General features: G+C 39.7%; 3 protein-coding genes across 15 annotated transcripts in view; all 3 read right to left on the reverse strand.

Moving 5' to 3' along the window:
* Positions 1-26,044, reverse strand: part of CADPS2 (calcium dependent secretion activator 2) — a 545,419-nt gene that overhangs the window by 355,826 nt on the left and 163,549 nt on the right. The window lies entirely within an intron of this gene.
* Positions 14,797-15,933, reverse strand: RNF133 (ring finger protein 133). The gene has a single exon (XM_047095963.1). It carries the CDS (start codon positions 15,931-15,933, stop codon positions 14,797-14,799), a length of 1,137 nt encoding a protein of 378 aa, XP_046951919.1.
* On the reverse strand, positions 18,786-19,718 carry RNF148 (ring finger protein 148). Its single transcript, XM_047095964.1, has one exon. The coding sequence runs from the start codon at positions 19,713-19,715 to the stop codon at positions 18,786-18,788; it is 930 nt and encodes a 309-aa protein (XP_046951920.1). The 5' UTR covers positions 19,716-19,718.

The raw sequence follows: 26,044 nt of genomic DNA on the forward strand, positions 1-26,044 counted from the left end.
TATTTCCCCATCCATGCACTTGCATAACTTAAATAACCACTAAGGTTTAGTAATTTTCAGTTATATGCTTAACTTAAAATATGGAGCTTGTCCACATGAATGGGACAGAAAAACATCTCTGTTTAAAATGTTTAAAACATTGTTTAGGGGCACCTGTTAAGCATCCGACTTCAGCTCAGGTCATGATCGTACAGCTTGTGAGTTCGAGCCCCGTGTCGGGCTCTGTGCTGACAGCTTGGAGCCTGGAGCTTGCTTCGGATTCTGTGCCTCCCTCTCTCTCTTTGCCCCAACTCACTTGCATTCTGTCTCTCTCTCAAAAATAAACAAACATTAGAAAAAAAAACTTTAAAAACACTGTTTAAAAACAATGTCTAGGGGCACCTGGGTGGCTCAGTCAGCTGAGCATCTGACTCTTGACTCTGGCTCAGGTCATGATCTCACAGTTCATGAGTTTGAGCCCTGTGTTGGGCTCCAGGCTGACCGTAGAGCCTGCCTGGGATTCTCACTCTCCACCCCCTGCCCTGTTGGCGTGCGCATGCATTCTCTCAAAATAAACTTTAGGGGCACATGGGTGGCTCAGTCAGTTAAGTATCTGACTTTGGCTCAGGTCATGATCTCACAGTTCACGAGTTTGAGCCCTGTGCTGACAGCTCTCCGAGCCTGGAGCCCACTTCAAATTCTGTGTCTCCCTTTCTCTCTGCCCCACCCCTGCTCACACAGGTGCTTGTGTGCACGCGCTATCTCAAAAAAAAAAAAAAAAAATTAAGAAGTCTGAATGACAATCTACTGTAATCACAGATAGTTTTTAAAGATTTTTCAGATGTTATAAATTATGGAACAATGATGGATTTAGTCCCATTAGATATAAACTATCTTAATCTTCTAACCTTTCACAGTAACAATTGTCAAGTTAAAGGCAGGTAAAGGGTGGCCACATGAAGAGGCTGGTTCTAGGAACTGGCCTCCAAGCCTTGGGTGCACACACGCCAGCTTTCTGGTCAGAGCCCCAGGATCCTCCATAAAATTATGCCTGGGGTACATTGAATAGTGTGTCATTATTGGTGCTAAAGCAGTGATGGGAACTTGGTATATCAGCAAACCCACTGATGAGCAGATATTCTGTCTCCCTAGAGCTCTTTACATATTATCTTCTTTTGTCCCCACAATCACCCTCCCTGGGCCTTTATTATCTTTCTCTTTTACAGATTAAGCGTTCTAGACTGTGAAGTTAAGTGACTGGCCTAAGGCCACATATTGAGAGAAGAGACCAATGGAATCCAAAAGCAACATTCCTTTACTTACTCTTCTCACTTCCCCACTCCTATCAAGGGTTCACCCCTGATAGGCATATATATTCTGATGGGTGCTGGTCAACACTATGGGAATTACCAATCAGTGACCTTTATGTGAAAATGCCACTGAACACACCCTACCAACTCAGTGTGGAAGTCAGGTATCTCATATCAAACCAGAACATACCGTGTAGTCACGTCTTCTCCACATTTTAACAAGTTATACCACGTATGGGGGCCTGCTGAGCACCACCAACGGCCACCCTTTCCATTCAGCTGCTCAGTTTATATACCAAAGAAGTCACTGAATACCTTCATGTCATGGAGAATAACAATTGAAATGTGATGACTACAATAGTAAGCTCTATCTGCAAAAGGTAAGTCTGCTCAGCTGTCCAAATAAAACTTCAAATACATGTTTCCACAGAAGCACTTATTGTTCAGCCATTGCTTTTGATCTGATCCATGCATCGCTTCTCTGATTCAGAAGGATTGTATAATGACAAGAAAAACATTATGTGCGTGCCAAATCATTGTGGCTATCTATGAGATGGTTCCTGGGAAAGCTGCCAGCAGGTGTCCAGCCAGGAAAAACATGGAGAAAGTACAAGAGCCCCACTTATAAGAGACGCCCTTTTCTCCTTAATGGAAACTACTTCTAATTCCCATAATGGAGGCTGTGCACAGAGAAACGGTGACTGGTTTTAAAACCTATTTTTCAGGTGTTATCAATTCATGTAGCTTAACAGTGATGAATTTCGTCCCACTATACATCAACTTCTAGTTTTCCAGTATCAACGCCAGCATCTATCAGGTCACTTCACATGCCCAGAGCCAGTCAATAGGTTCCCTACTGGCTGTACTGTGCCAGTCTCTTCATCCATCTGGGTATCCCACAAGCTTCCTTTACAGTCTTCTCTTCTCTACCTGTCGGAAGAATGTATTTTCTTTTCTAATAAAGGGAACGCTTGTTTAGAACAGTCCTCTACAAGTTCCCTCCCCCATACCTCACCCATTTCTCCCATATTTTATCAAAACATACTATCTACTGGGCAATGTGCTCAATGTTGGGAATGTACTACTGAGAAAAAGCCAAGAGTCTGCTGCCTTCACAGAGCTTACACTAGAGAAAACCAAACAAAATGATGGCAGCTAGGTGAAAATACTGGGAATTTCTGGAGCGATGAGAGTTTATAACAAGGTTCTGAACCTATTTGAGGTCACAGAAGATTCCCTGAGGTGGTGATTGGAGATATGAAAATGGAGAGGAATTTGTTTGGAAAGAGGGGAGACCAAGGGATAGTAGACAGGGGAACACAACTGATCTAAGTGGGTTTGAAAAGGCTCCTTAGAATCAGTGAAGGGACAGGGCATCTAGTGAATGAGAAGAGGCTAGAGAGGAGGGACAGGCTTCCTAAGCCCTGGAAGGTACCTGGCCTTTATCCCAAGAGAACACAGAACGCCTTCCAAACATTTAAGTCTGGGAGTCACATGATTAAAAAAGCATTTTGAAAATAGCTAGAACACATTCTAGGGTTTTAGATATACTAACCTTCACAATACAAAGAACATGCTAGCCTCTACTTTAAAGGTGTAAAAAAGAAAAAGAAAAAAAAATAAAGCAGAGGGGTAAAGAAACATGCCCCAGGTCACACATCCAGACTGCCGAAGGGTCAAAGTTGAAGCTCTGAGGGTCTCACTTGAGCTCCCTCCTCATCCCCCACCCTATAATAAAATTTGGGGATCAACTTATGGTTTATGAAACTGAGCTACAGAATTGGGTGGATGAAGAGAATTGGGAGGTACGGAATTTTCTCCTGTTACTGTCCACCTCCTTTGTGAAGCTTCCCACGGCCTTGATACCGCCTCTTCATTGTGAGCCTTCTTAGGGCTTCCCCATCCTCTCTTAAGGAACGGAACCTAACCTGTTCTCATGCTGCAGCAAATTCTGTACAGCAATCCCTGTATCTTTCCCCTGCTTAGACTATGAACTTCATTAGAGCTGTACCTTTAAAGCCTCTGTAGGATCTGGTATCATTCAACACTCAAATTTTAAAGGAAATCATGAGTCCTCATAGTAGCAAGGAATTTGGGAAAGTTACTGAATCCAAAAGATGGTTTTATGACCACCCTGGAATGTAGTTTTCCCTAATTCAATGTAAAGAAATGTAGATTGCAAAGTAATTTTAGTAAAGCTACATTCACTCCAATATTTTGATAGAAATCATAGGTACAACAAGTCACTTACTTGTAATACAATGTTATTAACAGTAAATTGTGAATCAATTTTTTGTTGTGGTTAATGATCCTTCTTGACAAAAATAATAAAAAAGCTGTAGTTGACCTCAGGGGGTTTTCTTTTGTTTGAATTCCAACAGTTTGGAAACCACTAATTTAACCAATCCCATTCCCTTATCAAATGTGAAAATATAACTTAACAATGATAGCAAACCATCTCTTATTTGAAAAATTGGGTGATACCTTTAAACCTCTATCCTTAAACTAGAAAGCAGGTATTCTCAAATGACCCTTTTGTTATAACTCACCTAAGCCCTTAGAGCAAATCTGAACCCCCTAAACTACTAAAGTCTTCTTGCATTGTCCTATAGTTCGATTGAGGGGAACTTATAACCAGATAAACATAAAGGTGATTGGAAAAATACGAAGCTTTTTGGAAAAACATATACATGCTATTTCTATTGTCAACATTACAAAGTTTTTATAAAGTTTTTCTTGTAATATCAACCAATAGCAGATCCTTCAGTTTTCTTTACAAGTATTTTTCAGCTTAAGAATGTCCTTTAAACTTCCTTAAACCAATGGCAAACTTTCCTTAACCCTGTAACTAGAGAGGCTGAAGCTGAAAAAAGTCACCAACCCACTCACTTTAAGTTCCATACACACGGAACCAAAATCACTGGGTACTAGCTGGGATTCCAATCTCCAGACTGGGATGGTTTAGGGTTCAAAGGAAAAAAAACTCATGTTCACAGTGGAAAAGCAAGCCATGACATAGAAAATGTGAATTTCTACAGTATTTTTCTATACAAACACATAGAGTGAAAGAAGATGCCACCCTCTCTGCACCCATCTCCTCGCTCTTGTTTCAATGTTTCATGGTACCATAGAAACTGTTAAGTTTCTGGGTTGAGCTACTTTGTTCTGTTTTACAAAGATATCCCCCCCCCTCATGATTATGATACAGAAAAAAAAAATACTGAACAGTGGATTACTTTTGGAGTCTCATAGTATCTAACGTTCAATAAATCCTTTATTGTATGGAACAAAGAACGTGCTCAGTCCTCTTCTTCTACAATAGTCCAGCATCAATTCTCTAATTCTGTTCACCTCATCCTCCATTTCTGTGTCACTCTCCTTTTGTCGGCTGGAAAATAATGTAACAAAAAGGGAATCAGCCCTGGGTGTTCCAGGTGTGACACAAGCTGAGAACATGCAACGTTCTGGGTCAGTTTCCTCGCTGGTGGAATAGGGGTAACGGCCTTCTTCAATACGCTTTCTTTTATTATATAGTAATGTGTCAGTTTCATCAGTGTTATGGGAAGTGTGATCCATGGACCAACGCCAACTCTCAAATTATCATCATCTGTCCATCAAGGACAGAGTACAGAGACGTTTTAGAAACTTGCAGTGATGTGACAATGCCATGACATCCAAAAGCAGAGTTTTAATCAACATTTTGCTATGGAAGTGTCCAAACGTAAAAATTGAAAAAAAAAAAAAAAAGCTTTTGGTGGTCTGAAAAATCACTCGTTTAACGAATCTTCATTCCTTTATCAAATGTGAAGAGATCAGAAGCTAAAACTCCTAACAACTGCCTTTGTTCTGACATATACCTCCCAGCCTAGATTCTACAGATGACATTTTACTCTAGTGTTTCTTTCACATATCCATCCATCCCTTCATCAATCCAAATTACTTCTGTTATGCATTTTCAGAGGAAATAAAACACATGGGTTTTATTTTACAAAATAATCCATGATGGATTGGAAAACAAATACTCGTTCCTTTGCTGCAGATACAATATCTCAGGAAACTTTTGAGAAGACAGGTGATATACTAATGTTGACACCGAAATTGAGAAAGACCATTTCTAAAAACCAAAACATTTTTTTTTCTACAATACTATCAGGATACCAGAGAATGAGCTACTACCCTTTCATATTCTAGGTTTCTAAAACATGAATCTTAAGGATACCAAGTTATTTACTCTTGATAAGCCAGGAGCCTACAGCAGAGAAATGAAGTTTCAAAATGAAAATGAAAAATATTTCTGGAAAGGAAGTCAATCTTCAAAGCAAACATTCTGCTATGGTAAAGAAAATGAACCCAAAACTTGTTGAACTACCATCTCTCTGGCATACAATTGTGCTCAGTAAATACTTGAATTTTTGTGGTTTATACCTTGCAGTTATTTGTTTTTCCACAAGATGGCTACTATGCATGAAATAACATTGTTGGTTTTTAATCCCAGAATTTGGCTTTCAGGATAGTAAGGGACTTCAAGGGTACAAATCCCAGAGTTCTTTCAAAACATGGATTCCCTCACCACCACCATTAAAATGATATCTAAACAACCACCAATTCCTTTAGGGAAGAGAAACTCTCCGCTGCCATAATCTGTCTAGGACAGGACCAAGGACAGGAAGGTTGTTTCCCGGTGGCAACACTTTCCTTACAGCTGTCATTCTCTCACAGACTTTTACCTCATGTTATCGCAAAGACAACCTCCATTCAAGCTTTTTAATGGCAGTTAACCCGGTCTTCAAACTGTGAGGTTAAACATTCTTCAGATGACAGGCCCCCTTACTAAGCTGGTGGCTCTCCTCTGCACGTGCTGCCCTTTCCGTGCATGTGTTTTAGTGCATGGCACACATTCCCTCCGGGTCTTTGGTTCAGTTTTTGATCTTCTTTGTGAAGTCTCCTCCAGTTTTATTTTTTATTACTATTATTTTTTTAGTTTTGAGAGAGCACAAGTGTGAACAGGGGGAGAGTGGCAGAGGGTGAGAGAGACCATCTTAAGCAGACTCCACACTCAGCACACACTCTGACGTGGGGCTCAATCCCATGATCCTGGGATCATGACCTAAGCCAGTATCAAGAATTGGACGCTCAATGGACTGAGCCACCCAGGCGCCTCAAAGCCTACTCCATTTAAAACTGCAACTCTGCTTCTGACAGTTCCCATCCTGTTTTCTGTCTGTTCTCCACAGCAATTAAAACTATTTAACATATTACATTTATCCTGCTATTACATGCTAGAAAGCAAGTTCCATCAGGGCAATGGGTTTTATATGGTTTATTCCTAGACTTCCAAGGCAATCAATATTTGTTGAATGAAATTATCAATGAATCTGCCATATGGGTAAGATGCTCACCATTAACACAAAAAGGAGTAACTCCTGCTACAGAAGCAGTGGTGCTATTCACACAGAAGACGCCAAGTATTTTCAGGTAGCTGCACAGATGTATTTTCAGCTATATATTCATGGACTCTAAACGGAGTCTCCCTCCAGTATTTGTGAGGCTGGTTTTCTGAACCCAAACCCAGGAATTTACCTAATTCCCTTCTGCATTTCATCGATGGTCCCGTTTTAGTAGGTTATTTTCAGACCTACTAAATAGGTGGTATTAGAAACAATCCTTACCAGTGCATCGACTGCTCTAAGCTCTTTCTGTGTTTTTTTTTTTCCCCTAACCTTCTACTTTGGAATTCCTAAGTTGTCCATAATCTGTTTTTTCACAAATCCCTTGGCAGTGTGATAGTGGTGGAAGAGAAACGAGAACTAGGAGAGGAAAGGAGTATGCATTTATATGCACAAGTCCTACATAAATCTGGTAAGTTGGACCTGTGAAAAATGCCTACTAGGTCTCTTAATACAACAACAGCAACTATGATTTGTGTACTGCTTTAAGATTCACCATTATTTTCATGTATACTATTTCTATCTGATGACAACTATGTGATGCATCCTCTTCTGAAAATAAACTTCCTGAGACAGTAGAGATCCCTAAACTTCAATGTCCATCATAATCAGCTGGAAGACTCGTTGAAACAGGTATTGGCCTCCCTCCCCTCCTCCCCAAGTTTTCTGCTCCATAAAGGTCTAGTGGGGGCTGAGAACCTGCACTTCCAACAGGCTCAAGTGATGCTAACGGTACTGGCCTGAGGACTACTGTTCTGAGATGCTCTGCCTTGGGGGAAAGGATATGAATACAGGTCACCTGATGTATAAAAAAGCATGGTATTCTTTTCAATAGGCAACTGTGCTTATCCCTGAACATGCAAAATGGAGTGTTATCAATTATTAGGGCAATTGTAAAAATTATTTTTAACCCTTTCCAACTTCAAAGGAATAAAAGACTACATAAAACCCCCCAACTAATTGATTTTTTGTATGAGATCAACTCCAGAATCCATACTTTCTAAATGTAACCAGACATTCCCCTTGAGCTCAACTTTCCCTTCTCAATTAGATACATTTTTCCCCACAACCCTCAGCCACCCATGCTCCTGTATCCCTAAATTGTCTGGAGATTTCTCCAGTTATCACTTGCACCACCCTCTCACCAGCACTCCCAGTATCTTTTAGCTGGGAATTTTCTTCTAAGGCCCAATTCTTGAAGTCCTCAAAACAAGACTCCTCTTAAAAACTGGTTTTTCAAGCTAACTGTAGTGCTGTGGTAAAGGCCAAGAGCTGTGGAACCAGACCAAAGTCAAACACAGATGCTGCCACATAACAGCTGTTTAACTTTAGGCAAACTGCTTAGCCTCTGTGGGTCTAAGTTTTATCTAAAGAATGAGCATACCTCAGTCACTGTTAGGGTTGAGTGTCTGCCTGATAAACACATGGAACAGCATCCTGTCATGCCGAAATGGTTATCATCACCACACTACCATCCTAACCACCACTTTTTGAGAGAAAAAGCCATATAGCACTTGCATGGGAATACCATAAAATCAAGGAATCCAAAACAGCAGTATTAAATTTTACATTAGTAAATTACCACTAATATACAAGTCAATGGTGGATTGTTTTGTTAGTAAATCACCACAATTGACTTTGTACAGATCCTTTCTTTTGCTATGTTCTCATTTAATTCCTACAGACCTATTATTTTCAGCTGTGTAGTGAACATTATTGTAAGTTATGTGGGCTCCTCAAATCCAGCACATTCAAAATGTGAACTCTTCTTCTACCCCAAAAGCTTGATTCACCTATTTTCTACTCCAATGAATAGCACCATTATCACCTAGTGCCCCAGACAGAAATCTAGGAGTCATCCTTGACCCTGACCCTTCCTCTACTCCTGCTGACCCTAACCCTTCTATTCTTTATTCACAGTGTTGCTAAACTGAAGATGAAAGTTATGGGTATAAAGGCAAGTTCTGAAATCAGTACCAACTTGGTCATTAAAAAATCAGATCAAAAATACAAATCAGCAAATGAAATCAAAGCACATGTTATCTTGAAGGTGAATTCTCTTACTCAATTTCACCCATTACTGCTTTTGTTTACACTTTCTTTTTATCACTCCTGGTTTCTTACAACAGCCTCCAGAATTCCTGGTCTTCAAGTTCCTTAATCAAAATTCTACATGATACTAACTTCTTTAGAAAACACTGTTGTTAAAACAGACTCTTGGGGCGCCTGGGTGGCGCAGTCGGTTAAGTGTCCGACTTCAGCCAGGTCACGATCTCGCGGTCCGTGAGTTCGAGCCCCGCGTCAGGCTCTGGGCTGATGGCTCGGAGCCTGGAGCCTGTTTCCGATTCTGTGTCTCCCTCTCTCTCTGCCCCTCCCCCGTCCATGCTCTGTCTCTCTCTGTCCCAAAAATAAATAAACGTTGAAAAAAAAAAATTAAAAAAAAAAAAAAAACAGACTCTTAACTATAGAGAACTGAGGGTTGCTAGAGGTTTGGAGTATGGGATGGGTTAAATGGATGATGGGGATTAAGGAAGGTACTTGTGATGAGTACTGGGTATTTTAAGTGATAAATCACTAAATTTTACACCTGAAATATTATACCATGTTATCTGGAATTTAAATACTTGAAAAAGAAAAAAACAGATTAACAATCCATGATCTGAGGACCCTAGGTGGCCCAGCTGGTTAAGCGTCCGACTCTTGATTTCAGCTCAGGTCATGATCACAGGGTTGTGGGATGGAGCCCTGAGTAGGGCTCATGGCTGAGTGCGGAGCCTGCTTGGGATTCTCTCTACCCCTCTCGTGCACTCACTCTCTTAAAAAATAATAATAATCCATGATATATCAACATTCTTAAATTCTTACATGATTATTTTACTGCCTGAATTACCAACAATATATTTCTTTGGTGGGGGGAACCACACTGCTGCTCACATCCTTCCCTCCATTAAAATGTGCTTCTTCCCAAATGATAGAGAAGGAAGTAACATTTGAAATGGAGCTAAGTGTTCTTGCTTCTCTAGCTGAAATCCATTCCTTCATATTCCCAGAAGCCTTTATCAATTGCTCTTCATGAAATATCACCCTTCATGACTTGCTAGATTTCCACCTCAATATTTTGAGTAAAGTGAAAACAAGTCAGTAAGAAGTAAGCAGAAGGTGAAACAAGGAACTTGATTAACATAAAGGCTCTCTGAAAAAGCCCTATGGTAGTAGTTCTCAATCTTGTTTATTGCAATCAACTGGGTAACTAAAATTCTGAAGCCAGAGTCCAAAGCACAGGTGCTGGGTGCAGTCTGGACATGGAGAATTTTAAGAGCCTTCAACAGGATTCTGATGTGTAGCCAAGGTCAAGAAGCACTGCTCCATGAGAAACAAAAGAGGGACTTAAGAGAATAAAGAATTTTAAATTTTTTTTATATTTATTTTTGAGACAGAGTGAGCAAGCGTGCACATGCACGAGCCAACAGGGGAGGGAGACACAATCTGAAGCAGGGCCCAGGCTCTGAGTGGTCAGCACAGAGCCCGATGCAGGGTTCGAACTCACAAACTCAGATCATGATGTGAGCCGAAGTAGGATGCTTAACCAACTGAGCCACCTAGGCACCCTGAGAATAAAGAATTTTTAAATTTTTTCTGTTTATTTTTGAGACAGAGGGAGACAGCGCGTGAGCGGGGAGGGGCAGAGAGAGAGGGAGACACAGAATCTGAAACAGGCTCCAGGCTCTGAGCTGTCAGCACAGAGCCTGATGCAGGGCTCAAACCCACAAACTGTGAGATCATGACCTAAGTTGAAGTCGGACGCTCAACCGAATGAGCCACCCAGGCGCCCTGAGAATAAAGAATTTTTAAACAGAAGTATCTGGTAAAAATCAGTAGAGATGACTCAGACAACCAATAGTCCTGGAAAAAAGTTTAGAAGGCAAGGAATTCAGTGGCATGTGGTAGAACAAAACAAATGGCTGCTGGTTGGTTCTAGGCTGCAGCTGGAAAAGAGATGGGCTGAAAAAGAATGGGTACAGGAAACCATAGAATGAGAACAAAGCAAGCAAGGGGTGGAAAGGAAAAGTCAAGTGAATTCAAAGAGGTAATTCTGAAAAAGATGCTCTTAGTTGAGTCATTTTCAAAAATGACAGAAGCTGATGGCGGCAACAATGGTGTGTTGTAGAATTGGGAGATGAACACTACAGGTGTAGAGAAGTTTTGAAATCAGGATTACGCTGGTCGTCAACAATGAGGAAAGTTCATGTCAGCAGCTGAAGTCCTCAAGGAACTCTATCTCAGAGGTCTAAGATGACAGCACAACTGTGAAGACTTATAGGCAGAATATCTACAAATAAGGCAGGTTTCTGTGGAGGGACTGTGATGAGGAGCTTTAACACCTGTGCACAGGGAGCAGCTAATCTCAAGTGCATTATTCCCTCCTTTTCTAAAAAAAGTACTTGCAGTTTATAAAAACAGGTATTTTTAAGATATTTCTTTTGGTAACTGCAGTAACTCATAATCCGTATTCTTCATCAGTAAGCACTAAACACTTAAAAATGCACCAAACACAAAGCCAAATAAATTCTAAAAGACGGAAACTGGTGCCCATAGGAAATGATGGAGTAAGAAGATGGAGTCGCCATTACTCTTCACACAGTAGCCAGGAGTGAATGTTTTTTTCTTTTGTTTTTTTTACATCAGTGCTTCTCTAAATTCTGATCCTTTCCTTGATTCCTGTGTGCTACTTCAAAAACCTGAAAGTCTGTAGGAGAAAACATTAACTGTACACAAAACTTAAATACCATCGGAAACACCAGCTCTCAAGCTAAGCCTTTTAAAGTACACATACTATTGTAAATAGTATGGTTGGCCAACATTTCTCTACAGCGCAACTACATTAAAGTATTTCTATAGCAAGAGACAGGGTTATAGTTTAGTGTGTCTTGTCATACAAGGAAATGTATAGATAAAATCACCTATTACATCACCCAATCAGTGGTCAAGTTCAACCAAGTGGTTAAGGCCACTTTCGGTTTAGTAAATAATTAAACCTAATATATCCCAGTAATGAAGCAAAGAAGTTGCATTTTTATAAGGAACATCAAACCCCCCTATTAGAGGTGGGTGTGGGGAATCAACTACCAGGGAATGCAAAAGTATGTACGAAGAAACACAAGGGAAATGTATCATGACGCTGGTATTAGGAGCAAGACAGTTCCTATCATGGTCCCATGCCATTATGACAAAATACGCTTACCTCGCTAAGAGAAAATGAGGTAGCCCACAAAATAGGTAAAAATTTACTACAATGAATAATACCTTAAATTTGACACAGCAGCCTTATTTCCAGGTTCTAGTTATTAAACTCAGCAAAAGTGGTTGAACTGATCTGTTTACAACATTCTAAAGACAAAAATTAAAACTTTTGTTCGGACATAAGAAAGAGAAAGCATTGGGGCGCCTGGGTGGCGCAGTCGGTTAAGCGTCCGACTTCAGCCAGGTCACGATCTCGCGGTCCGGGAGTTCGAGCCCCGCGTCAGGCTCTGGGCTGATGGCTCAGAGCCTGGAGCCTGTTTCCAATTCTGTGTCTCCCTCTCTCTCTGCCCCTCCCCCGTTCATGCTCTGTCTCTCTCTGTCCCAAAAATAAATAAACGTTGAAAATTAAAAAAAAAAAAAAAAGAAAGAGAAAGCACTTAGTCCTCTGCCTACTACATGGTAGACAACTCAGCAATGACAGCTTCCAAGCTCACTGACCTTTCCTTCCCCAACACAAACACAGGTTCTAACACCTTTTAAAGTGAAAGTTTAAAATGAAACTTCTTTCACTGAAAATTCTCAGATCAAGACAATAAGCCCACAGTGCGTTAAATGTCCATCATTAATGAGACACTGAATTACGAAAGTAAATATGTTAATTTTGTACACATGATAAGTCATGTTTACGGTTGACAGTGATGAACCAAAAGGAAAAACCAAGGAGGTACAGGAAGGACTGAAAGAGAACACAATGGCAGTTAGTGTGAAAAGCAAATTTAAATGCTAGGTCTATCGTGGAACATGTAACCCATATTTAATTTGCCAGGAAGACACACAGCTGTAATGATTCTAGAACCTAGGTTCGGGGGCTGCCAAGATGCATTCACTTCCATAGTTCCAATGATTCTCTTGGGCAACCAGTGGAAGTCACCCTTGCCACTCCATGAGCTGCTAGCCCTAGAGACTGAGATGCCAACAGTGGCCAGTCTGAGAAAGACAACTTATCCTGGATTTAGCAACAGATTCTAGTAGGAGTGGCTTTTAAATGATCTTCAGTCTCCTGTCTCTTTAAAGTGATCCTTGGTACCTCAAACAAATTTAACTCTCCCAGGTAAAAGCAAAAAGATCTGCCAAACAGTGTTTCTGTGAAATCCTCCACAGTATCGGTGCTCTGCAGTTCTTTCAAAGACCAGTTCCTTTGATTAACTGAATCAAACCTCTCCCCGGTTAGGTATAAGAGCCTGTGTAAAGGTGCCTGGGTGACTCAGTCGGTTAAGCATCCAGCTCTTGATTTCGGCTCAGATCATGATCTCAGACTCCTGAGATCAAGTCCTTCATTTGGCTCCTTGCCCGGAATGGAGCCTGCTTAAGATTCTCCCTGCCCCTCCACCCCTCCCCCGATAGCACACTCACTCTCAAAAATAAAAAGAAGCATGTGTGTACCAAGTCAAGTTTCACCCCTCTACCTGGTCATCTTGGACACATTTTGCTGTGTTCCGATTCTCCCTGGCCTTCAATGATTGTTTCTCCCTCCTTTAAATAGTCTGACTTGGTGTTGCAGTTAGAATCAACTGTTGCCCTTCCACCGGCTTCTGAATTCCAGGGTTGTCAGCACTGAACTCAAGAAAGTTCCTAATAGATCTCTCTCCAGTGTTGCCAAGAACAAAAAACCCACTGTTAGTGTTGCACAAGAACTAAAAACCCACTGTCAGGCCAGGAAGAGTTCAAAGCTCCTTGTTAGAACTATATATGTTAAGTTGAAATAATGGATTCTGAGCTGAGAATCAGTTTTCTATTTCGTCAAGGTGACTTAGGATGAAAATTGTCAGGACTAAGTTCCCCTTATTTTGTATGATTGGGATAAACTACCTAGGTTTTCATATTAATATATATTTATGTTACAGAAAAAAAAATACTCATTACTCATCCTTTCACTCAAAACTATGAGTGTCCAGCATTCTGCTAGGTCCTGAAAATACAGTGAACAAAATAAACACAAACGCTGTCGTAAGAACATCTACATTGTGATACTTACCTGAAAATAATCTAGCACGTTTTAAATCTTTAATGACAAAACATACTTAGTAAGCTGAAATACATAGGAAATGAATACACCCTAATAAACACCATAGGAATTCTTGACCATTTAAATCTTTCCACAAATCATGAACATGTAATACTTTTCAGCAATATTGGGCACTGAATTATTTGCTGTTCACTGAAAAGTGCTAGTGTTTTACTTTTAAAATTACTATTACCATGCATATGCAGAGCCCATCAAAATGTACTAACAGCTTGAAAAGAACTTCTTGCCAAGGGTGAGAGTAATAAAATTCTGGCCAGCAAAATTTTCATGCTAAGAAAAAAACCACAGCACACATTGACTTCAAAAGTAGTATATTGTACTATAAATGTATCAAAAATATTACTCTTTCTAGCACATAAGATAATTTATCGTACCCAAACAATTGATGGCATCTGTATAAGGAACATGCGAATATATGAACAATTTTCTTATCAAAATGGAGCCCAGAATATGTACAAACATTTAGGGGGGGAAGTTCATTCTTGATTTTAACATGCATGTGTACAAAGAAATAGACATATATACTCAATAGACATGGACAAAAAGTTACATTTAGCAAAGGCAAAAAGGTAAACAAAAAATCCCACTAGGCCCTTTTTCTGCTTGACAATGCAGAAAGTTACCAAAGTAACAAGAGGACACAAAAACCACACTTCAAACAGACAAACTGCTTGTCAGTATTAGGACTTGAGTTGACAAACAGGTTTAATCCACTTGCTCAAAGGTCATGCTGTCAAGGTAAAGGATGAACATCTTCAACTACTGAAGTAGGCTGGCTGTCATTCTGAGGGGGCAGTGGCACCTCCTCCGCTTCCAAAGGGGTCACTTCGTCAGAGCCTCTCACAGGAGGAAGTTCACTGTCTGTCTCTTCTTCATCAGGGGACAGGGCATCGGACAATTCACTTGACATGAGAACCTGCAAAGATTCTGTCCCATCTTCAACATCCACCTGAATACCCAAAGCTTTAAGAATGTCACGTTTGCACATGGGGCACGTCCCATGGGCCAGAATCCAGGGGTCAATGCAACTCTTGTGGAAAAAGTGTTTACAAGTGAGAATACGAACTGTATCGTTAGGCTTATAGAGTTCAAAGCAAACTATGCAGCTATCTCCATTTGGACTGATTTCCTCATCACCCTCTTTCAGAACCCGAAGCTGCAGCTGGCCAAAGGCTTTCTTGAGATCAGTTGTTAACCGCTGCCATCTCCGGTTCTGAATCCTTGCTATCCAAAGTCTCCGAATACGATAAAAGATGAAATATGCTAAAGTAGCAGTTGTGACAATCACAAAAGAGACAAAATAATGATTCATCCAGATGATGTGTTTCCTCCCCACCTCAACTATGACTGTAACGTGAACTCCCTTCTGAATTAAATGCAAAATCTCCATGCCCTTGAGGTTACCAATCATCACCACAACGATGTCTTCAAATGCCTGATGAGACATGGGAAAAACCTGATTGCCAGTTCCTGGAAAGTTGTAGATGATCACTCCGCCGGCTCCCTTCTCAATGGCCACCTTAATTTTCTGCGTGAAGGTACAACCACCTCGTTCAACAAGTGCAAGCCAGGTCTCTGAATTCTTCAATCTGCTGAAACTGGTACTGGGATTACATGCATTTTGAGTTTTTCCATCAGGTGGCACAATAACTCCTGCCACTCTCTTCAAAGTGGAGCTTCTTCCAAACACTCCCGTTTCCCCCAACTCTGACAACATCCGATTCCCAACATGAAATGAGATATTCATGTAAGCAGTCCAGACAGCACTGGCTCTGCAACAATTGTGACTAAGAAGCCAAAGAAAACTGAATTTCATAAGCCAGGAAGAGGCAGTTTTGTTTCTATAAGTGCTAATCTTGAGTGGAGTCATCTCTCTCCCCACCTAGCGACTGAAGAACCAACCCAACAAAAAGATGTGGCTTCCACATCTGTGGGCAATCAGTCGAAAATAATAAAATGAGAAAAATCTTCAGGGTGAAAACAAGTTCCACGGTCTTCCGGCATGTTTTTGTAAGAAATTCTTAAAGAGGTCTTAGGAGGTTCAGATGTTTTATTACAGAGAGGAAGAGAAACCCTTTAGATTGAAAAAAAAAAAAAAAAATCCTAGTCCCACTAATGTAACTCCAGATACTGTTTACAATTGGGTGATGTGATTATGACATAAAAGATAACACAGCCAATTAGATAAGAGCTTTGAATCTGCTGTCAACTTACTGACTTGAGAGTTTCAAATACTGTTATGGGTGATACCTAGGTTGTAAGATCAAGTCAATCCCTGAGCAACATATTAACAGGTATCACATTATATCAGAAATATAACATTCATACCACACACACACACACACACACACCTGAAAGCATATGCAAGAAAGCCACAGCATTATCACTCTTCTTCACAAATCGAGGAAACATGCAACAAAATGGCAAGTTTAAAATAATTAGGAATTAGCATGAAGAACAATTATGTAGTAAAAGCAATGAGCGTTACTACCATTTTTCACTCACGTGATCACAATAGATTTTTTATTTATCACATAAAGCACTGTACTAAGTTTATTTAACAACTGCTTGCTCAGGTTCATTGGTTTGATTTGGTTTTGATTTTTAAAAGGAGGGTATCCTGTTAGATTACTTTAGCCTCGCTTGTCTCACTCTTACGTTGTCTATCCATAGGCATGACAGCAGTAAAGAACTTTAATCTCTTTTCTCTGCAGACACTGACATCTGTTACTGATCTAACAATATTTTGAGGGAAGAGAGGAAGAGTATAAGGGGAAACAATTCTGTTTAGCAGTCTTCGCATCATTCATTTTAAACAAAAAGGCAACTATTGATTTTAATAAAACATCAAGGTCCCTCATTTAGATTAACACCAACAGCAGTGTTAAAGGTCACAGATGCTTTGAACCAAACATTTTCTAAAATCAAACATCCCTGATAGAAACTGCCCTTCCCCACATACACTATCAGTTCTGCCTATATTTTTGCTCCACTTCTATCACTGGCACAAAAGGACTTCATACCAAAGTGACTTGTGGACTGACAAACATGGACAGCCCCTGGTGTAGGGGCATACACTTTCATGAGGGTATCTCTCAGTGGTTCTTATCCACTGGCTAGGAAAGCAAGAATTTTTACCTTGAACACAAATGTCTGTCCTTACAACACAGGATGCTGAGAGACAGTTTTGGCTGGGTCTCACCAGGGCTAAGGGAGCTAGCTGTTCTTATGAAATGTGAGTCAACAAAACTTGAGGCAGGGAAGAAGAACAGGGTCCTACAGGCCCAACCCAAGCGGCATAAAAACAAATACTACTGAGTAAACTTCAGCTCCCAAGAGTGAATTTTCTTTTCCAAAGGCCACTAACCTGATTGTATTTCCATACAACCCACTCTTCAAAATGTGTAGTACATAGTGTGTACATCCATAAAGTGCCATCTAAGTTGATACCAATGGTGTAGCATTTCATCCAGAGAGATTTTAGTCAAACACAAAACCCAAATCTTTCAGCCTCTCCATTGTTACACAGAAGTATTTGTGTTTATCTACTCACAATTTTTAAAGGCAGCTGAACAAAATTTCAGCTCCACTCTAGAACTGTGTCAAAATGCCCAAGCAGAAACACACTCACCACCATTTTAAGAAAACAAAAGCACTTACTAAGGTTAATTCTAGAAGAGAAATCTGCTACCAGAGCTAATTCACTAGGCTAGGCTAACTAGGCTCTGACAAACAAAAGAGATATTTTTTTGTGATGCTTTCCTTAAATGAGGTCTATAATAATTTAAAATATTTTAGTTACCTAACCAGAGGTGTTGTCATCCAAAGCAATTACTTAGAACTCATGATCTACCCAGTGCCTTTGGAAACCAGAGTTCCTATTGATTAACCATGGAGAATTAAATCAAGGTCTAATTATATAATGATTTTATTTTTTTAAGTAAGCTCTATGCCCAGCTTGGGGCCTGAACTCACAACCCTGAGATTAAGAGTTGCATGCTCTATTGGCTGAGCCATCCAGGCGTCCCTATAATGAAATTTATTTAATAGAGATTTTAGGTATCAAAAACAGAGTGTTATGCTAAGTGAAATAAGTCATACAGAGAAAGACAGATACCATATGTTTTCACTCTTATGTGGATCCTGAGAAATTTAACAGAAGACCAAGACCATGGAGTAGGGGAAGGAAAAAAAAAAAGAAAAAAAAGAGAGAGAGGGAGGGAGCCAAACCCTAAGAGACTCTTAAAAACTGAGAGAGAATAAACTGAGGGTTGATGGGGGGTGAGAGGGAGGGGAAAGTGGGTGACAGGCATTGAGGACGGCACCTGTTGGGGATGAGCACTGGATGTTGTATGGAAACCAATTTGACAATTTCATAATTAAAAAACCCATAGAAATAATAAAATGAATCTAAGAAAGAAACTTTAAAATATCATGCCTGATTCTCTATAGCCTCAACACCAAAATCATTTTAATTTGAAGATAAAACTAATTTGCTTTTAAACATATACTGATGTTCTTATTTGGATAAAGACAAAAAAGTCTAACAACTTAATAGAAAAACAACAAGTTCAAATAGCTGGCATGATATGGAGTTTTATTCTAAAAACGCAACTTTCATCCTCTTCAGTGCTTAGGTAGAGAAGATGGAGTTTCTCTCTACATAAAGTACTACATGAAAATTCATTTAATTTTAACCTTTGGAAAGACTCAGTTACATCTTCAGAAGATTGTCTGGGTTGAAGTTTTCAGAATGTCACACTTGCACATGGGGCATGTCCTGTGTGCTAAAAGCCAGGGGTCAATGCACGTCTTATGGAAAAAATGTTTGCAAGTTAAAATACGTACTACATCTTGGGGTTTGTAGATGTCAAAGCAAACAACACAACTGTTTTCGTTTGGATCTAGTTCCTTATCCCCCTCCTTGAGCACTCGCAGTTGAAGCTGACCGATAGCTTTCTTCACATCTGCTTTCATCTGTCTTCGCCTCCTGGTGGAAGAATTGGGCACCCTAGGTCTCCAAGCACAGTACAAGAAAAGGTAGGCAACTGTGGCAGCCAGGAAGGTAAAGAGAGACATGACATAATGGCTCAGCCATGGCATGTGCATTCTTCCCACCTCAATGATGATCGTCACGTAGACTCCTTTCTGAATCAAATGCAAAAGTTCCATGCCTTTCAAGTTGCCTATCATTACTGCAACTATATTTTCCGTTCCCTGGTGAGACATGGGAAATACTTTGTTACCCGTACCTGGATAGTTATAGATGATCACCCCATTTGCTCCCTTCTCTGCTGCCACGTTGATTTTATGTGTAAAAGTACAGCCTCCCCGTTCAATGAGGGCCAACCAAGAGTCTGCTTGTTCAGGTCTGCTGAAGTTGGTCATAGGATTACAAGCATTCTGATTCCATCCTTCAGGAAGTACCACCACACCAGACACCCTTTCCAAAGGAGAATGATTTCCGAACACTCCACTCTCTCCTAATTCAGATATAATCCGATTTCCCACCTGAAATGTTATATTCAGGTGGGCTGTCCAAATGGCTTTTCCTTTTGAGCCAGAAAGGCTAAGTAGTAGAAAGATGCTAAGCCTCAATAGTTGAGATGAAACAGAACTATGAGTCGAAGGAGTAATTCTAAGTAGGCTCATTCCTCCATTTGCCTCTTAACTGACAAACAAAAAACAAAACATCAGTTGTAAAAAAAAAAAAAAAAAAAAGCAAAGAAGCTAACTTCAATTGTTGGCAGTAGATAATTAAAGCACATAAATGGAAAAAAGTCTGTGTTGATCAGAGGTATGTTCCTCCTTCCAGCATTTTTATTTTTGGTAGATTATCTTTCTTGTAATGAAACAGAACAAGAGTTGTTATTAGTACAATGTGATTTCAAGCAAATTATGACTTCCTCACGGGGATATTGTGACATCAGAGGTAGTTAAGCCAATCCAGGAGTTGATATTAGTGCACTGCATACTGAAATTCTATTGGCCAAAAAACCACCAAGCAAGGACTCATGGTACATAACAATTTGGATAAACTGTAAAGCAATAAACAGGCAAGTTTTTTTTTTTTTTAGCCCGGAGTTTCTTTCCTAGTTCTGGATAGAGTGAAAACTGCCTAATACCACTCTATATTCATTGTTTTTCTGTCTGTTAAGCAAAGTAGAAATCATTCATGTATTTGTGCATGTGGCTGGCCAGTCACCAGTTCTCATGCATGGTTCCATGCTACCCAATATGCTAATCTATGGGCAGCAGGAACAAATCATTTCTACTCTCTTTCAAAATTAAATGCTTATCTCAGATTCAACATGAGGACAATAAACATGTTGTAAGCCTGATATATTGCCAACTCACAAGGCAAATTCAACTTTTCACTAAAATTGCTACTAAGAATCTATGTGCTAGGCAAACACTAAGCACGGATCATACATTGGAGGCAAAAACAGACAGGCACCTACTGTGTGGAGCTTACAACCTAGCGCAGATTTATATATATGTATATGTATATATGTATATATATGTATATGTATATACATGTATATATACATTTATATATGTATATACATATATATACATAAAAATCTATATTATATATATAAATACATATTTGTTTTTGAGAAGAGAGAGACAGAGCGCAAACAGGGAAGGGACAGAGAGAGAGGGAGACACAGAATCTGAAGCAGGCTCTAGGCTCTGAACTGTCAGCACAGAGCCTGAGGCAGGGCTCAGACTCATGAATGGTGAGATCATGACCTGAACCGAAGTCGGATGCTTAACCAACTGAGCCATTCAGGCACCCCTAGTGAGGACACATCTTAAACACACACACAAACACGTAGCTGCAAATTGATAGGGTCGCTGAAAGGAAAACACTCTATCCGAAGAATATAAAAGGACACAAATTTGATTAGAGGTCCAAGGCATTGCTCCCCAAGGAAGTGGTACTTAGTACCACTAAGACTTGAAAGATAAATCAGAATTACCTAAGCTGAGAATAGTATTTCAGGCAGAGGAAATGGCAGTTTCAAGACCCTAACACAGGAAAGAACACAGCAAATGAAAGGATCTGAAGCAATGTGTGTTTGGCAAAACAGGAGAGAGGGCAAAAGGTAATGAGGGAGGAGGGCAAACAGCAATCAGCGTGCAGGGTTGTAAATGTTACACCAGGATTTTGGATTAGGTCCCAAGGACAAAAGAAACACACCAAAGGGGTTGCAAGGTGGGGAGGTGGACTTATAAACATTTCAAGATGTAGACACGTTATCAAGCACACTCTGGCTGTCTCATGCGGGGAGCAGGTTGGAGGAGAAGAGTGGTGAGGGGAGCTTAGGTAGACAGTGGCTTGGACTCCCGAAATAGTAGTAAACATGCAGAGGCACAGACAAGTCAGTCACTTCAAAGGTTGAATTAACAGATCTGGTAACTGGAAGGGTAGTAGCGGGTGGAGGAAAGGAGGACCACAATGGCCACAAACCACTCTGTTAGTTTATTGCTGCAAACCGTGGCATCTTTACTGCTTTAAAGATCCTTTAATGCTTATTTGCTTTAATTTTAAATCTCACCTGAAGTCTGTTTCAAAGATCCAATAAACAGGCAACACTCAAACATTTATCATTTTCATTATATAGAACGTAGCCTATGCCCCAGGCATACTGTAATGCCTCCGGGATACAAAAGGGACAAAAAAAAATTTGAGGCATGTTGACAGAATTTTGCCGTTTTGACAAAAGCATTTAGTTGTACTCCTTGTAATATTTAATATTCACTTACAAAAATAAAATTGGAAACCATGAAACTTGTCTCATCATTCAGTTCACATCTGGACTATTGTGAAGACACACAGAATGTGGACTCTTCCTAGCTTCAAATCATGTCAAGCGCTGGCCCATTAACGTTGACCAGGTGAAGCCTTACTAGGAAGACCATTTACATCATCACATTAGGTGCTGTAGGATTATTTAACATTTGGATTTTAAGAAGTAATTCTCTAAGTCATGGGACTAAAAGGCACAGAGTAAGCAACATAGTCAATCGTATTGTGACAGCATTGTAGGGGGACAGATAGCAGCTACCACACTTGTGGGCCGAACATCACGTATAAACTTGTCCAATCACTATGCATGTACCTGAAAATACATAACACTGTGTGTCAACTACACCTGGAAAACACACAACTTCAAACATGAATTCCTTCTTTCTACTAAAAAAAAAAAATCACTAAGTTGTGGAGACCTAATGCACAGCCTGGTGACTACAGTAAAGAATGCTGTTTACTCAACATTTGCCAAAAAAGTAGATCTCAAGTGTCCTCATCACACACACAAATGGAAACTATGTGAGGGGATGGATAGGTTAACTAGTTTGTGATGGATTTCAAAACGTACACGTACCAAAGCATCACATTGTACACCTTACACATGTGTAATTTTTGTCCATTTGTCAATACCTCAGTAAATCTGGTTAAAAAATTCTAACTTTGTTTTGGTTTGCTAATTCTTAAGGGTAAACAGTTTAAACAGGAACTATATTCTGACTCAGTAACACATCTCAAATCTCAAGGTCCTGTGGTTGAAAAATGATTTGAGAATTTTACCAATTCATTGTATTTTTCTCACTACGAGGTAAGGGGATTAAGGCAATGATAGAACTCGCTGGAGTCCCAGAATATACGCAACTATAAGAAACAACTGTTTATCTCCAACACAGTGGTTTCCAAATAGGGGACAATTTTCCCTTCCAGGGGATATTTGGCTGCTTCTGAAGACATTTTCGACTGCCACGATGACAGAATACTATTGGCATGTACTGGTAGAGGCCAGGGATGCTTTTAAAAATTCCAAAGTGCACATGGATAACCCGGTTAAATAATTATCTGGTCCAAAATGTCAATGCTGAGGCTAATAAACTAATAGAACAGGCTTGTGAGGAAGGAACCAACACAAAACTTCCTTCTCCATGGGATATCTGAGCTCTTATCATAAATTAAGCTTTTATAATTGCCAATGTATCAATAACGATCCCCTTTACTGGTGCTCTCCCACCAAAGGAAAAAGGTACAAACTGCCACGTGAGTAGGTAAACAACACAGCAGCTATAGGCTCTAAATTCCTTTTACCCAAAGGAATGATATTTAAATAATCATTAACCACAACAAACATGTAATACACACTATACACTGACAAGGGCTAGAGCCTGTATCACAAGGAACACAACACGGCCCCTCTATTAAGGAGGTCATCATCTATGTAGTAGAAAAGTGTTATGCACAATCAGAAATAGGCATCTCTGTATCTTAACTTTCAGGTTCCACCTAAAATGTTAAGAAGGTTATAATTTTCATTACTCAAATTTCCAGAAATCTCCACCCTGATGACAGAAATAGCCAAATGCATTCACTCAGCATTGCCCACACAGTATCTGTAAGATACAGGCAATACTGAAGAAACTTTAATAAATGATTTCACAAGTCACAGTATCCAGGGCTATGATATTCGAGATCTCTAAGAATCCACAAAACACACTGGATTCACTTAAAGTTTGAAAACTATGTAAGTTTTCTGCCAGTAACTAAATGCATACTGGGATTTGGCAAGAACAGAATATTAAAAGGCAGAATTACCTCAACTTAAAATTATATATTTTATTGTAAATTAAGTTCTCATAATGTATTTTCTCATTTTCTCTCATAAGTTAATCACTACTCTCACATATTCTCAGACATATGCAATAAAAAAATTTTTAATATACAAATGCTTTCTCCTCTTAATATTCTTGAACACAGAAATGAGTTCTGAATATGCTTAAATGAAAGACAATAAATTTTTTAAACAACATGAAGCTGGGAATTACCTGGACAGTCAAGTACTATGTACTAGAACAGGTACAGATACATGAAAACCCCAAAATTTACTCAGGCTCTTCATTATTCCTTATATTAACCAATTTAATGACTTTCAAAGTCATTAAAGGCTCTGGTAATTAAGTATATTAGTAGACACTTGTTTTTTCTCTGTACATGTGAGGTTTTTGTTTTTTTCAGGGGAAGGTCTGAGAGAGCATGTGCATAAGCAGGGGGAGGGTCACAGAAAGGGGTACAGTGCTCATAGGAGCAAGTTCGATGTGGGGGCTCGGACTCACAAACCATGAGATCATGACCTGAGCTGAAGACCAACAGTACCACACAGGTGCCCCCAAAGCAGACACATTTTAAATCACCACATGACCAACCACCATTTCTTCACTAACGTAAGCCAGGATTACTATTTCTATTTACTGGCATGCCTAACAGATGCAGGAGGAAAGTGTAGTTAGTGTAGGAGCTCCAAGAAGCCACCATGACATGGAGGACGGGGAATGCTAACCTTACTCAAACACTTAACAGTGCTGGCTCAAAAGAGCTTGTGTGAATGAGTAGTTAGCATGGTCAGGTTTTATCACACTTGAATGAATACTTTCCACTGCTTTAGTCTGGCCTTCAAAATCATTCCCACAGTGTAGAACTTTGCAATAGCATCGTTATCTAATCTCCCATCACCTTGGATTCATTCTGTTGCCAGAGCAACCTATAGACAAAAAGTAATGAAGTTTACAATGGCATTCTTTTTTTGCTTAAAACTTTAGATGGCTTGCTCTATTCAAAGGATAACACCCAAGCGGCCAAGAATGAAATACAAGCCTCTCCAGCTTGGTCCTCTTTGCTTTCATCTGGTCTCATTTTCTACAATCATCAATCTTGAAATTTATCTTCTTCAATTCAAACAGCTTAGAGTTTCCTGCACTCCTATTGCGGCAGTCACTATAGAAGACCTTACACAGGCTTTATGCGCCTTCTAATAAGCGAGTTTGTTCCTATGGTAGGTACACTGATTGCAAACGACACCAATTACTTCCCTCCCTCTAATGACAGCCCTTACAATGTGGCTTAGAGCAGTTCCTTCCATCAGGAGGTGGATCTATTTCTACACCCTTTGAACTTAAGTAGTAAAGAGACTAGAACAGAAGTACAGACATGCCAGGTCTGAGTCTAAGCCTCAGGAAGCCTTACCGTCTTGCCCTGTTCCCCAGCTCTCGGAACCCCACCACCCTCAAGTAAAGAAAACTAGCCTAACAAGATGCTAAGTGGAGGAGAGGCCAGGCAGCCTAGCTGAGCCCACCCTACATCAGTCTACAGATAGACCAACATGTGTGAAAGGCCTTGATAAGCAGAGAGGTCTACATGATTGTGAGGTGACCACACAGATCTGAAGACTCACCTGGTTAACCCTAGACTTCTGAGCAATAACACATACTGACTCTTATTTTACAGTTTATAAAAAGAAGAAACTGCCCCGATATACAGGAGTTTGGGATGGTTTATAATGCAGCAGCTGACAGAGCTCCCTCTACAGAATTATCTACTCCATTAACTTCCTTCACAGCTAGGACTCAATGGCTCATTTTCAGTACTCATCCTCTAGCACAGTATCTAGCACATGTAGTTATCTATTATAAGTTCTTAGTGAAGGTTGGATAAACTCATAGTGTCATTATCCTCTATATCCTAATGTATACTATTCCTCATTCAATAATGTATGTATTTTGTTTTATCGTTACAAGGGTGATAATTTCAGTTTGGGTATAATTAGAATGTGCATGAGTTCAATATTGAATTCTGTATATTTAATACTCCAAACTGGATTTCCTATAGCCATACTTGAATACAAAGATAAATGAGCAGGTAGAGTATGACCAAATGTCTTTAAATTTTAATGGGTATAAAACAAACTACCTAAATTATATTCTCTTCTGCATTCAGAATTTAAGTCAAGATTCATATAACTAACACTAAATTGAATACCTTTTTTTTCTTCTCCATCTACCTAGTTCGAATATAGAATGGTAATCAATAGAGTAGGAATATATTAGTAACCAGTCTGAGAAGTAATTGGGGCAAAAAAACCCTTTATTTACACTGTAACCTTTGCATTAAGAAGGATAGA

The sequence above is a fragment of the Lynx rufus genome, unplaced genomic scaffold (genome assembly GCF_022079265.1).
Source record: "Lynx rufus isolate CCGP_SWC_20201006 ecotype Redwood Valley unplaced genomic scaffold, mLynRuf1.p SCAF_4, whole genome shotgun sequence".
Taxonomy (NCBI): Eukaryota; Metazoa; Chordata; class Mammalia; order Carnivora; family Felidae; genus Lynx; species Lynx rufus.

Excerpts from the sequence above, each read along its gene's own strand:
- RNF133 (XM_047095963.1), bottom strand. The coding sequence starts at position 15,933 with ATGACTCCACTCAAGATTAGCACTTATAGAAACAAAACTGCCTCTTCC.
- RNF148 (XM_047095964.1), bottom strand. The coding sequence starts at position 19,715 with ATGAGCCTACTTAGAATTACTCCTTCGACTCATAGTTCTGTTTCATCT.